The sequence below is a fragment of the Rhagoletis pomonella genome, unplaced genomic scaffold, assembly GCF_013731165.1.
Source record: "Rhagoletis pomonella isolate Grant_MI unplaced genomic scaffold, Rhpom_1.0 Rhpom_scaffold_00003, whole genome shotgun sequence".
NCBI classification, from domain to species: Eukaryota; Metazoa; Arthropoda; class Insecta; order Diptera; family Tephritidae; genus Rhagoletis; species Rhagoletis pomonella.
Genome location: NW_023458557.1, coordinates 63,347,602 through 63,362,426, shown reverse-complemented (window position 1 = coordinate 63,362,426; position 14,825 = coordinate 63,347,602). Strand labels below are relative to the sequence as shown.

At 39.1% G+C, this 14,825-nt stretch overlaps 1 protein-coding gene across 7 annotated transcripts in view; it reads left to right on the top strand.

Annotated features, from left to right (window-relative positions):
- The window catches only part of LOC118735349 (protein outspread), a 322,425-nt gene that overhangs the window by 261,974 nt on the left and 45,626 nt on the right, over positions 1 to 14,825 (top strand). For all 7 annotated transcript variants that reach the window (XM_036465049.1, XM_036465051.1, XM_036465047.1 and 4 more), the window contains exon 4: positions 2,575 to 2,640. In XM_036465049.1, the coding sequence (XP_036320942.1) occupies positions 2,575 to 2,640 (66 nt within the window). The remainder of the gene's footprint in view (positions 1 to 2,574; positions 2,641 to 14,825) is intronic.

The window sequence follows — 14,825 nt, the reverse complement described above, 5'->3', positions numbered from 1 at the left end:
GTTAACTTAAATTTATTTTTAGCAATTTATTAATTTCATTAGACCCGAAAACTCGTTATCCGCCACTATTCGATAAAGTTTGTATCTCAGTTTATTTCCCAGTCCTCTTAGACTTTAAACAACATAATTTTAGCTGCTGGAAAGTGCAGGTTTTGATGAAATTTTCTTTTTTCTGGCCTACTGGGAATTTCATTTTCTTCGAGTAATTCATTTGCATTTTATCTCGACCGAGACAAATTATTATATTTTCGTTTTGAATAGAGAAAGTCTGATTCATTACCTTTCCAATGGTATCCCATTTTTGTAAATAGAGTAAGAAATATTGAACTTATAACGGAATTTTGTTGACCCAACTTGACTTTTTTATCGATATTTTCCACGCCCATAATTAAAAAAAATATATATTTATTTTTAAGTCCATTTCTGTCAGTTTATAATATCTTGTTATAGGGAAATTCTAAATATCAATTTTGGGCATTTTATCCTTTGTAGTTAGTTAAATATTTCAGTTTTTGCATTTTTAAAAATTGCAGTTATGTGGCATGACAGTAACTATAAATTACCAATTTTTAGTAAAAAGCTTCGCCTATCTTATGACGTACCTTGGGCAAAATTTCGTTTTTTCACCTTTCAGTAAACTGCATGATAAGCAAGAGTATTTTTGCTGATGTCAAACAGTTTCGATAATATGCTATAATATATCGAAATAATTGGACCAAATTTGGTGGAAGTCGCTAAGGCGGTTATCGGGTGGAGCCACGCCCATTTTACAAAAATCTAGAATCTTATGTCTTGTTAAGAGATTTTTGTAAGTTGGCGTCTTTAGTTATTGAAACAGGTGACGGTAATTTTAGTCCGATTACAAAACTTTTCAACATATTGCTTTTTTGCGTCAAGATTGATAAATGTGCCGAGTTTGGTAGAAATTGATAAACCGGCTACCCAGACACACATACATATGTAGGCGTAAGTGGGCGGTGCCACGCCCATTTTCCAGAAATTTCCCTAAGAATCCTTTTCTGTTAATAGCTAATTGCATTTATCGATTTTGAGGAAATTAACTTAAATAGTTACTGATTTATCGCAGTTTTCGCATTTCTGCAAATTACCGTTATATGGGAGGTGGGCGTGGTTCTTGTCTGATTTAAAAAATTGTCAACGGGTTTCTTAGGCCCTAAGCAAGGTTCGCACCGAGTTTAGTGAGGGTTGGTGAAGGGACTACGGAGATTCGGCATTTCATCATAAGTGGGCGGTGCCACGCCCATTTTCCAAACGTTTCATAACTTTCTTATTTTATGGCAAAATTCTACTTCGCATACTGACTTTCAACAATTTGGATTCAGTAATTGCGAAAATATCGTAATTTTTGCATATTTCGGAAATACCATTATATGGGAGGTGGGCGTGGTTATTGTCCGATTGTGAACATTTTTAATCCCAACCTCCCGTGGATAAAGGGAAACCTACTTACGAAATTTCTTTGACATATCCGAATTTTTTCTCGAGTTATCGTCTACACGGACAGACGGACGGACAGACATGGCTTAATCGATTTCTATTTTCATTCTAAGAATTTATGTATACATTCGCCATACATATGGGGGCATTGCAACGTGACGGGTGGGATATTTTAACTCGTTTTGCTTAAACTTTAGTTAATTTCTCTTTAGCTGTTAATTTGACAGGTGTCAAACTATTCACACTTGGAGATAGGTGCCAGTTTAAAACGAACGAACGAGAATAAAGAATGAAACGATGATTCCCGCCCCCTGAATTGTTGGGTTTATTTCCCAATTTTAGACAAACTAAGTATAAATATTTCATTCATAGCGCCTTTCTCGAATGTAGAAAGTAGAATGTTAAGATCTATTTTGTGCTTTAATGGCATTGCTATATTATTTGAAAACTAAAAATTATAGTTTAAAAAAGTAAATCCTCGCTATTATAATTTCCGTTCGTACTGTCATCAGGTATGTAACTTGAGAATAGAAATCGCTGCGTCTTTTAGGCGCATCAACATTACATAGTTACATCCCGACCTAATAAAAGGAAGGTAAAAAAATGCCTATTTTAGCTTATGACGGCTGGGTCAGTATTTTACGATGGGTGGGACGTGTCACATGGAACACATAGTTCGTAAGTTAAATGAACACCAATGGTTTCATGTGAATATTTATTATATTTTTAATAAATGAGCTTATTACAATAATTGGATGATTAAGTTTATATAAGTTACGTTAAAAAATACATATTTTACGGATAATTATTTTTTAGTACATAGCTATGTAAATGGAAAAATATTATCAGATATAGTAACACTCCGGCCGCTTTTATAAAGATGAAAATATAAAAAAATATTGAAAACTAAATCGATAAACCCCGATTTCTAAAGAATTTTTTACCTGGTTTACTGTTGTCACATATTTACACAGTCTATGTAATTTATTTTTACCTGTGGTGTCGTCTTCGCTGGAATGACCCATATGCTAGGTTTTGTTGTCACATCAAATACTTCTTTTTCCATTCTTGGAGTTTTTTTTTGTTTATAATTAAAACAACGCTTTCTATTTACAGAGATGGCAGCGACGATGGTTTGTCTTATACGATGACGGCGAACTAACATATTCGGTGGATGAACATGTAAGTAGAGCTTCATAGGTAAATATATGTACTTTTAATTACAGTAGGTTGCAAAAATAAGTAGTTAACATAGGCGTAGACAATAAAATAAAGCTAATGCCAGCTATAGCTTAAATATGAACGATTTTTGTGTATATCGAAGCAGTGATTTCTAGAGAAGGCTTGTTTTGAATTTTCGGCATTTTTCTTTTTAAATACAAAAGTATATCTGACCTTGTCTTTACCTCAAGTATTAAGTTCGAAAAAAAGACGGTGAAAATAAGTTGTCAATAAGAAAATTGCTTGTTTTCTATGCGACAAGACTTACGTTCAATGAAGCTTTCTAAGTCTATTAGATACTATTTTTCGTATATCCTGTTTTTCACTTCTCACGATCCAAAACGGATCTAATATGTTTAATTAACGAATCGATTCAAAGCGTAAAAAATTTTTTTTGTGAAAATTATTTAATTTAATGGTCTCTATATATGGTGGCGAGAACGTAAATAGGGAAGAGATATTTTAGCAAGTTTTGGCTATTTTTCTTTGTAGAATTTTTTTTTTTTATGAAAATATGGCTTACTATCTAAAAAAAAACATATAAATCAAAATTTGTAGAACATTTGTAAAAATTCGACGAATTTCTCAGATTTTTTAGAATACTTTGTGCTATGCAGTTTTGTTGCTAATGAACTTTTAGTACAATAAAGTACAATATTGAAGTATTGGTACTTACCGTTGATTTTTGGCAAATAGAATGAAAAATCGAATAAAAAGCCAAAAAGTTTGAAATTTTGACTACATGTTTTTTAGCTACACTTTCATAAAAAACAATAAACATTAAATAAACGAAGCATGCTTAAATGCCTCTTCCCTATTTATATTTTCACCACTGTATGTATGTATACAGACATATATTTTTACCTGAATATGTAACAATAAATGTAATTTTGCTACAATCTTATTGACCGCTGATGTGTATGTACATTTCTATGCAGCTAAACAAACGTCACCAAATACGCGGAAGCCATTTACATAATCATAATTTTTGTCGTAAGTAAATAGATTTTCATAATACGTTGTGAATAAATATTCTATTATTGGCCTTCATTGCATGCAACCGTATTTGCTAGCGGACCTTTCGAATTGCGCTTGCCCGTTTGATATGCTTTGGAAGGTTAGGTTAGGTTAGGAGGGCGTGTGTGGAATAATCCATACTTTCACTCGGAGACAGAATTGTCCATTGTTAGTGCCCTCTCTTAGTGAGTGTCAGGAGGAGACACGTACCTACATATATCGAAAGAGTAGCTTTAAGTCATTATTTTGGCGAACCTATTGCTATCCGTGATGAAGCTGAGGAGATCCAACACTTCCACCTCTGCTACTTCGCCCAGACTGTTGAAGAAGCGTGAACCCAAGTGCTTGAATCGCTTCGTCTGTAGACCTGGACATCGACACAAATAGTGGTCAATTTACTCATTCTCATCATGGCAGCGTCTGCAGAGAGTACTCGTTGGTATTTGCGACCGTTAGAGCATGGGTGTTATAGCACAGTGTCCTGTGAATACGCCGGTAAGGACTCATACTGCAGATTGATTGAGTCTCAGTATGTCCCTTGTCTTTTTCCTACTCAGCCGCGGCCATAATAATCTTGTGGTCTCACAGTCTTCCCGTTTGTTCCGATTCTTCTATTGGCATCTCTGAGCCGCATCTATCCATCTCATCAGCCGACTCATTCCCTTCAATATTGTTATGTCCGGTAACCCAGCATAGAGAGACGGCTCAGTGACGCCAGCGTGGTGAAACATTTCCATACACTTCCCGATTTCAATATTCTAGATCCTATTGCCTTCAGTGCTGCCTGACTGTGGACCAAAATAGTCGCTTTGTCTTCTGGAACTCTAATACTAAGCAAAAGACTAGCCGCCCGCTCTATAGCGTAGATCTCCGCTTGGAAGACACTGTAGGCGTTCGGTAGGCGAAAGGACCGGTTGATCTGCAGGTCCTTCGAGTAAACACCGGCTCCGGTTCCTTGTTCCATCTTTGAACCGTCAGTGAAGATGAATATACCTCCCTCTGCTACTGGTAGTCCTGCATCTCATTCTTCTCTAGTCGGAAACTGTAATGGGTATCTGGGTTATTGAAGTCCCAAACAGGCGTAATGGAATCAGTGCCGGCCCTTTTCATTTCATTTTCAAATTGGTTGCCTTCCACGTTTGGTCTTCTCTGAGCCTCAAAGGTCTCTTTGCGGCCGTACCATGGATGAAAATATGCAGCGGTTGCAGATGAAATATCATGTTAAGCCCTTCCTGAGGTGCGCTATTCACTGCCCCGTGTAGTATGCTGCTAGAGATTTCTTGGCTCTCTCTTCTAAATTCTTTTTCCAATTCAACTTGGAGTCCAGAATAATTCCAAGGTATTTTGCCTAGAAGGAGAGTTTCAAAGTGGATTCCCCTAATTAGGGCATAGAAAAAGGGGGTACTTCTGCTTTCCTTGTAAACAATATCAGTTCTGTCTTGGAGGAGTTTATCCCCAATCCATTCTGGATGGCCCACTTAGAGATATCACCTAGTGCACTCTTCATTAGTTCACTTATCGTTGACAAGAATGTGCCAGTGAAGAGTGTCTATAAATCGTCGGCGTAAGAAACCACCCTTATTCTCTTGATTTTAAGGTTCTCAAGAATTTCGTTCACTACCAGGAGCCAGAGGAGAGGAAATAGTACACCCCCTTCAGGCGTGCCCCTGTTGATTTACCTTCTAACAGATTCTGTGCCTATGGTGGCGTTGATTATTCTGATCTCGAGCATGGAGTCAATCCATGCCACCATAGAACGCTGAATGCCATGCTTAGAGAGTGCCTTGCTTCAGGCCTCTTCAATATCCAGGAAGGCGGCAAGGGTATATTCATTAAGTTCCAGCTGTTTTTCAATAGTGCCTGCCACTTCGTGGAGCGAGCTTTCAACAGATCTACCCTTGCGGTATGCTTGTTGGGCTGTGTCCATTGTGTGGATACCAATACTTTCCCTAATATACAGATCGATTAGTATCTCCAGTGTTTTTAGTATGAACGATGAAAGACTTATCGGTCCCAAGTCCTTTGGCTGTGAGTGGTTTATCTTCCCTCCTTTGGGGATGAATATAACGTTCACCTCCCTCCATGCTTTCGGTACATATCCGCTTTCTAAGCATCTTGCGAAGATGCTTGTCAAATGGGGCACCAGACTCCCACATGAGTATTGTAGCATAGCGGCAATCACGCCGTCCGGTCCCGCTGCTTTGAACGGATCGAAAGATTTGATGGCATAAGCTACTTTCTCATTATTCTCAATATCTGAAACCTCTTCTAAAGGAGCACGAGACCGATTTATCACATGATTACTGACCATTTGACCCGTGCTGCCTGGAAAGTGAGTGTCTATGAAACATTCAAGAGTTTCATGGATGGAGCTCGTCCAAGAGCCATCTGGTCTCAAGACACTTCCCAGAGTCACGTCCGACCTGGTTAGTACCTTGCGTAGCCTCGATACCTCATTTGTGGTCTCCAGCGTTCCACAAAACTCTTGCCAGGGTTCTTTCTTTGCAGCCCTAATACAACCCTTGTATTTGTTAAAGCTGGTTCTATATTTGTTCCAGTCTTCCTCACGTCGACTGCGTTTAGCCCAGTTGACGAGCTTCCGTGCCATCTATCTGAGTTGACCCAGTTCTTCGCTCCACCATACCGGCTTGGGCTTTGATCGCGGCCGAGATATAGGACAACTCTGCTCGAAGAACTTAGTCAGAATCGCGTTTAGACGATTAACTGCCCTATCAAGATTAGCATTCCCCCGTCTAACTTCGGTTTCCATCAAGCTTAGTGTGTTGGACGCTAATTCAGAGTGTTTAGGCGAATCTGCTAACACCAGGCGCCTAAATACATGCTATGTACTGCTGCATGTGCAAATATTTCCTTCGTGCAAATTATGAAATTTTTGCTGAGTTATTTACAGAGAAAGTTTTCCCAATCCGCTTTTTTCGGATTTCTAAAAGGTCGGGATACTGCTACCTCAGAATTTGCCGTGAAGAGTATCCTATAAGTATCTGAAAAGGCACACGTGTTAGATACCCTCCACTCATTTATCCTGGCTGTAGATGAGTGGGTGACTACTGTTATATCAATAATTTCTTCCCTAATCCTATTACGGAACGTTGGCTTATTTATTAGCCTTGTTACATATGACTAGGTTAGAAGAAAGAACAAAGTCAAAAAAAGTCTCACCTCTGGTATTAGTGTCGGAGCTTCCCCAAAATTCATAATTTCCATTTGCGTCACAACCAATAACCAAGTGTATCCTGTGTGCTTGAGCATACGCCACGAGCTGTCGGAAAGCAACTGATGGTGGTTGCCCCTCGTCGTACGGTAGGCATGCTGACGTTAGTAACTTGCTATGCATACCACCTTTGTGAGATATCCAGTGCTGTATTGGGCGAACAGAGAGAGATTAATATAATTTTTAGGTAGTACATAGGTTTTTATCTTACTTACAGTCGTTGTACAGACGGTAACCGTCTAACCCCAGTCCGCTAACCCTACCCCTAACCACCCAGGGCTCTTGAATGAGAGCTACATCCAGATCATTGTCTACGATATACTTTATCAAGTCGAGCGAGGCGGAAGTGGAGTGATGCACGTTAATTTGCACCACTGCCAGCCTCCTCCCTTGCAGCTTGTGGTCTGTCTCCCGGGACACTTGCCCTAAGGGTGCCTAGCCCGAGCTTGATGTTGCTTCCGCAGTCTTTCAATTTGTCGAGCGACGTCTAATCAACAGCGATCAGCGTGTCGCTCCCTATTCTCGCTTTGCAGAGTGTCAAGGACACTACATGCCATAGACCACAGAGCATGGGATCCTTGAGAGAGGTATGATCCCGAGCCGAGCGCCCGGACAGAGTGCGCTCAGGCTGGCAACCGCGGCCGTTAGGAAGTCTGGCGACTTCCTGTTGCCACAGCCAACCACCTTTTCGCCTTTCTGCCAGCCACATCCGTCGAAAACCAGTTTCTCCGCCTCAGCTTTAAGCATCAGGTACATGAGCTTGGCCTCTGCAAGTAGCCAATGTCCCGGCGGTTCTCTCATGGGCGGCTCGCCTGATATACTCCTTTTGTGTGCAGATGCATATGGGTTGCAGATGCCGTAACCGCGCCCGTTACTTGTAGCATCGGTCTCTTGGTCAGACTTGAGGAAGTCGTTGCGTTAGTTTTTTCGAACATTGCAACGACTTTCTCTTGCTTCCTTACTGGATCCTTATCGCTCCTTGTGTGGGATGATGGATCTTTATCCTTCTTCTTTTTAAGGAAGCGAACCGAGTTTTTGTAGTCACTTCTGGATTTCTGAGCTCGGCTCGCCGCCTCTTGCTGCTCCTTCCCCTGACAGGCCTCTGCAGACGTTGAAGGCTGAGTTGCATCGTTGAGCATCGTCAGGGCTTATGTTATCGGTGTTGCTAGCCGTTGACAACAGATCGTCGTCGTCGGTAGCGTTCTATATCCTTTAGCCCTGGAGTTGAGAACCGATGTCCCGATCACCCCCAGACTCCTGGTCTACAGCAGCCTGCCTGCCCAAAGTTGGCATGAAGACAGCCCCTGTTCTGCTCCCAGTAGCACTAGTAGACTGCACAGCCTGATAAATTGCTGGATAATGACGCCAGATGACTTTCTCTCCCATCATCTACCGCTGATACTTGGTATTCGATCCCTGGACCCCTCCTCCCTGGGGGTTTCGTTTATGTCTACCACCCCCGCTTGAAAAAGGCAAGGACACGACCGCCCCTGACCTAGGGAAAACAGACGTCGTTGTTTGCCGCCCCTAACCTGGGGAACAGACGCGCATGGAAGCCGTTAAGGCATGGCCGTTCAGGGATATCGAAAAAACTCACAAAAAGGTTACTACTACTAAGAGCCACTTTCTTCGAAGGTATTCGCATTTCATTACCACTTGCCGATAGCGCTGGTGCTTGCCGTCGTTGTCGCTGCTACATCCTTCTTCTTAGACACTGACGGGACTTGTCTTTTTTTCCAAAGAATGGCTTACCTAAATTCAGCGCGGCAAAAATCCATTCAACCAATAAATATACAAAACAGCCAGGGCTGCCAACTATACTTAGCTGTGAAGTGCCATATTGAGGATAAAAAAGCGCCAAAATGTGCCAAATAGAAAAATAAAAGTGCAAAAAGAGATGCCATTCTCTTTAATTCTTCTCATTCAGCATTAAAATTATAAACACATTCCTAAAACAAAATCCCAATGCCAGAGTTAGATAAGCCAAAATGGATTTCACAAAAATGTATTGAAATATTACTAGTTTTGAAAAGTGTCATTTTGGCACTTTGTGCCACATTGAAAAATTAATTTCCATTTGAAGTAAAATAGGGCCAAAAATGGCATGGTTTGAGCCAAGTTGGCAGCCCTGAAAACAGCAGCTCTGTCGCCTATACAAAACTACTATGAAATTGTATACTAATTGGCACCCTACTGCAGCACCTGTCAAAGCCTGCGTGCAATAGTTGTATGTTACATGTGTGGACGAGTATGCATATTTACATACTCGGGATGTTTCGAATTTCATATTTTTCACATTCGCGAATGCGAAAACGAATGTTTGGAATAACATTTAAAAAGCTATAATTAACTTAAGTCATCGTTTTTGTTCCTTAAAAATTTTGCAAATTATTGAACCAATGCTTAACCTACACAGTGTTTTAATCTAGTAGTCAAAGTTCAAAAGGGGCATATTATATTTCAAAAAAAAAAAATGATGTTGCTGCCTTTTCTCCCATGAGGCGATTTCTTATAGGCTCGTATATAAGGACGGCTGCACTGAACAATTGCTCGCTTGGAAGTCTGGCGGGTGGAACGCTCAAATATTTGCGGTCCACATCTGTCAATTTGTTGAATTTTTGTTTAATTTTCCACCAATCGGGAGGATTTTCACCGAGATGAGCTCGTTTTTCTGTAAGATAGGCCTTGAATTGAGCTTTAATTTCAAATTTTTTAATGTCTCCAGATTCTACATCCGAGCCTTGGCTTTCGCTGGAGGAATCTTATATTATTTCTAGGTTACTTATAAGACTTTTAGCAGCACGTGTTAAGGGTCCATCAATGTTGCTTGATATACTACTTAACCGTTTAGCGCCTGAAGCTAAAAGCCGGTTATTGTCCGCACCATGGTTAGACAGATTTAGAGCCATTTCAACAATATTAGAGTGGACCTCTGCCCATTCGCAAAACATTCGTATCATTTGCTGTGAATGCGAATGTCGAATGCGAATGCAACATCCCTGGTACATACATATGTATGTAGGTAAGAAGGTGTATGCTCTCGGAGGCACATCTGTAAGTCAGTCAGTATGTTGATCATGTGAGTGTAGCCCGCTACTTATTGACTGTTGGCCTTGCTAACTGGGCTGCCTGTTGGCGGGTTACAACTTTTTTTCTTCTCATTTATTTCTTCGACTGCTATTTGTGGCTGGCTCTGTGACTCCAACGGTGAAGGCCAACAGCAGTCAGCCGCTGAAGATAGTTGCTCCTCCATTTTTTTCTTCTTTTTTTTTTGCTGCAAACTCATATGTGCCAAAGGCAAGGACCTACTGGCATAAACTATTCACGTCCAATTGTCGTTGCCAGAAAAGTGTACTAAGCGTGCCATATAAATTCATATTAACAAGCAGCTTGGTTGACTGTCCGCAGATTTGTTTATTGTTCGTGCGGCGAGAAAGGGAAAGGTCATTAGAAAACAAAAGAGAATTTCAAAAATGATAATGGTTTCACCTAAATGGAAAGAAATTGTTGTTAAGTTATAATTCGCATATAGTCGTAGCTAAAGGAGTTAGTAATTTAAAAGATCTCAGATGATTGTTTGAAAGCCTTCACTGAGAAAAAATTTAACCAAAATTGGGTTAATATTACCAAATTCAAACTTGAAAAGGAATCAATGTGATTTTTGGTTAATATTAACAATGCCTTGGCTGATGTTTTCAACAATGCTTTCGTAATATTAACGACACTTTTGTTTACATCAACCAAACTCTTGGTAGTAGATTTTTTCGTTTGAATACGCTTATTGTTCTGCATTTGACATATGCTTTTTAATAATTCGGAGATATAGAACAAAAATTTTTATAATCATTTTCACATGTTGCCTCAGACAGGATTAGCAAATAACAGCAAGCATCTCTACACACAAGCTATAACCGCTTTATAAATCTGCCTTAAAATGTTCAACTTGAATAAATTTTCTTCGCCGTTTGATTTGGTTCTGCACTTCACAGAGGCTTTTTCGTAATTAATAAAACCAACAAGCAAGAAAGTCTAAGTTCGGGCGGAGCCGAACATTAAATACCCGGCGCAAGTATTAAAGATATGTTTTTTCACCTTTCCGAAACCTTCCGCTAGATGGTAAGCCGGGATGTATCAATTTTGAGTAAATTAGCGTCCTTCAATTTCGAAATATTGAAGTTTCAAGCATTTCTGAAATTTACCGTTATATGAGAAGCGGCCGTTATTTTAGTTCGATTTCAATAATTTTCAACGTTTTGCTTATATGTGGCAAGCACAATAACCACACCGAGTTTGGTACAAATAAGTAGAACGGTTACCGATATACATATATGTGATCATAAGTGGGCGGTGCCACGCCCATTTTCCAAAATTTTACCATAAACGTATTTCTTGGTAAAGAATTGTTGCAAGTATTAATTTTGAATAAATTAGCTTCAATATTTACTGATTTATCGAAGATTTTGTATTTCTCTAAATTACCGTTATATGGGATGTGGGCGTGGTTATTGTCCGATTTTAAAAAGTTTCGGCGATTTTTTATGCTGTACCAAGGCCAACAACTGTGCCAAGTTTGGAAGAAATTGGTGCAGCGCTTACCAAGATATACACATGTAACCATAAGTGGGCGTGGCTACGCCCATTTTCCAAAAATTTTTAATATTCTTTGTTTTCGTCTAAAAATTATTGTAAATATCAATTTTGAGTGAACTATCTCCAGTAGTTACTAAAATATCGCAGTTTTCGTATTTCTGAAAATTACCGTTATATGGGAAGTAGGCGTGGTTATTGAGCGATTTTAGAAATTTTCGGCCATTTGGTATGCTGTGGGAAGGTCAACAACTGTGTTAAGTTTGGAAGAAATTGGTGCAGCGGTTACCAAGATATACACATGTAACCATAAGTGGGCGTGGCTACGCCCATTTTCCAAAAATTTATAATATTCTTATTTTCCGTCTAAAAATTATTGTAAATATCAATTTTGAGAGACTTATCTTCAGTAGTTACTAAAATATCGCAGTTTTCGTATTTCTGGAAATTACCGTTATATGGGAAGTGGGCGTGGTTAAAGTCCGATTTCGCCCATTTTCAATACCAACCTACCTTGGATTAAGGGAAATCTACGTACCAAATTTCGTTGAGATATCTCAATTTTTGCTCGAGTTATCGTGTACACGGACGGACGGACAGACGGACAGACGGACGGACAGACAGACATGGCTTAATCGATTTCTTTTTTTCATCCTGATCATTTATGTATACATTTGTCTATATCTATCTCGATTCGTTTTGGCTGTTACAAACAACCGTTATGTGAACAAAATTAATATACCCTTGTGCACAAGTGCGCTCGGGTATAAAAATTAGGTATCGCGCTGACGGCATTCGTATTACTAAAAGCCAACAAATAACAGCAAGCACATCTGCTCGTTCAGCCACTGCCATAGTACATAAGAATTTGTTTTCAAATGTTCAACTTGAATCACATTTCTTGCAATCGGCTTATTAACCATGAAAAAATCAAACCATAACTTGGTTGAAAAAATCATTGTGCTTTTGGCTCAATGTTACGAACAGAGCTGGGCGATAAGGATTACGATTACTAAACGATTAGGATTGCAGTAATCCCAACAAGCTAAAAAAACAAGATTACGAGTACAGTAATCCTTCATCGAACGAACTTAGATTACGATTACAGTAATCGTAATTTTAACTTTTTTAAACTGTGATCGTAATTCAAGTTGGATCCATGAACGATTACTTTAATTGTAATCCTGCATTATTTTATTTGCCGGTTATACAAAGTTTATTTCGCCCAAACTACTTTACTTATTATTCTTAATTTAATATTAGATTCTTTTATTTTTCTGTTTTGGTTTTGATAAATACATATTATGGTTAAGCGCGCATTTATATTTTGCAAATTTATAGAAATACTTCGTTTAAGTTTACTCAAAAGATTGCAATTAAAAAATTTTAAATTTAAAATTGTTATAATCATTCATCGAACGAACTTTGATTACGATTACAGTAATTGTAATTTTAACAAAGGTTTAAATTACGATTACTGTAATCACAATCTAAGATACCTTCGAAGAACGATTACCGCAATCCCAATTCAATAATTTTTGAAATCGCTATTAAAGTAATTGTAATCCTAGATGCAATCGATTAAACATGTAATCCTTATCGCCCAGCTCTGGTTATGAAAGGGTTTTAAATATGTACATATTTATGTATGTACAAACATAAACATATTCGTGAAAGTTCATTTAAAAAAATAAATAAATAGGAAAATTAGATCAACGTTACGATGGCCATATTTTTCATATATGTACTTTTTATCAAAATACTCAAGAAAACACTTTAACACTTTTGTAGATTTTTGACAAATTTCTACACTTGTTTGAGCTTTCCATTGGACATTTTAGACACGTTAAATTTTCATCATTATCACAGGTTTACTAAGAGTTATTTAAAATTAGGTGATAAGCACGTGCGCTTAACAGTTCTCAAGATATTAATACGATCTAGTGGTAGGTTTGTACTCCAAAATTTTATGGGGAAAGCGCGCATCACTGAACATTACCCAAGCGTTTTACTCTTACTGGATGTGTCGTGGGATTTTCATTCATTCCAGAATTTGGCGTACTGTGAAAATCAGGTCAATGGTGGATTCGCCAGGTCTAGAGCCACACTAATAAGGTTCATTCAAATAGTTTATGAATGTTTCAGTCTTTCGGGCCGATTTGTCGAGAGGACCTTATATGTAGTACTAAGAACGCGTATTATGCTGTAATTGGTACAAATAAAAACATTACTCTTCTTCTGAACTGATATGGAATAATAAGCTGAAATTTTAGATTTTTAGATTTTTGATTTTTTTGACGCCATATCCCAAGTATTCTTTGAACGCCTGTTACCAGATTTCCGTCTTCGCCTTAGCGCGAAGAACCAGCCCAGTCAGCATCTTAAGTTCTTCACACTTAAGTCATCCTGCCTTTATTTTCTTCCTCTTGAAAATCCTTTCCCTTTCCCGGAGTTTAAATTGCAGGTATTATGACCCGTATAACCTCTTAGTTGGTCTCCAACATCAAGCAAATCGCATTTCCACAAAGGGATCTGATCTCGATGTTAAGACGCTACTGTGGCATACACCCTGACGAAAGGGTTAAACCTAATATTGACCAAAAAATCTTCAATATCTTTCTGAACTATAGAGCGGAGATATTGATTTTCAGTACTTTAATAGGCCATGTGTAGGGTAGGTATGTCAGCTAGAAACGTATGGTCCTCAGGTCTAGAGGATGCAGACACTTCTATACGCATTGGTAGCAGTTACCTTACGTTCTGCAGCATCAGATTACATATAATGTAGGTAATGTGGAGAGCCCCTAGACCTTACCTATCCGGAAGTAATTCCTCGAGGGTTGCCTATCTTGCGGGCTCATCAGCCATACATTTGTCAGCGATTTTGCTGTGACCTGAAGCCCAAGCTTAATAGCGAAATAATCAGACGCGGTATTTAGGGAAGTCAAACACTCCCTCACCGTCTTCGAACGCTGCTTGGCTATCAGAATAAATATTCACTCTCTTAAAGGATGTCGCACTAGAGAGCAACCAATCCGAAGCCTCTTTTATCGCGGCCACCTCAGCCTAGAAAACGCTGCAGTGATTCGGTAACCTAAATTTCAGGTTGATGGAGAGTTCTTCGCAGAAGACACCTCCACACACCTTCCCATTCAGCTTTGTTCCATCTGTTAATAAGTTTACAGGACCTCGATTCCAGATACTGCATCCCTCCCAGTATCCTCTCGCTGGAATGCGGGTGGTAAAAGATCCATTCGGGCCCAGAACCGGCGTGCAGTGGTCTGTCCGAGTCGGTAGGAACCCGAGGTAC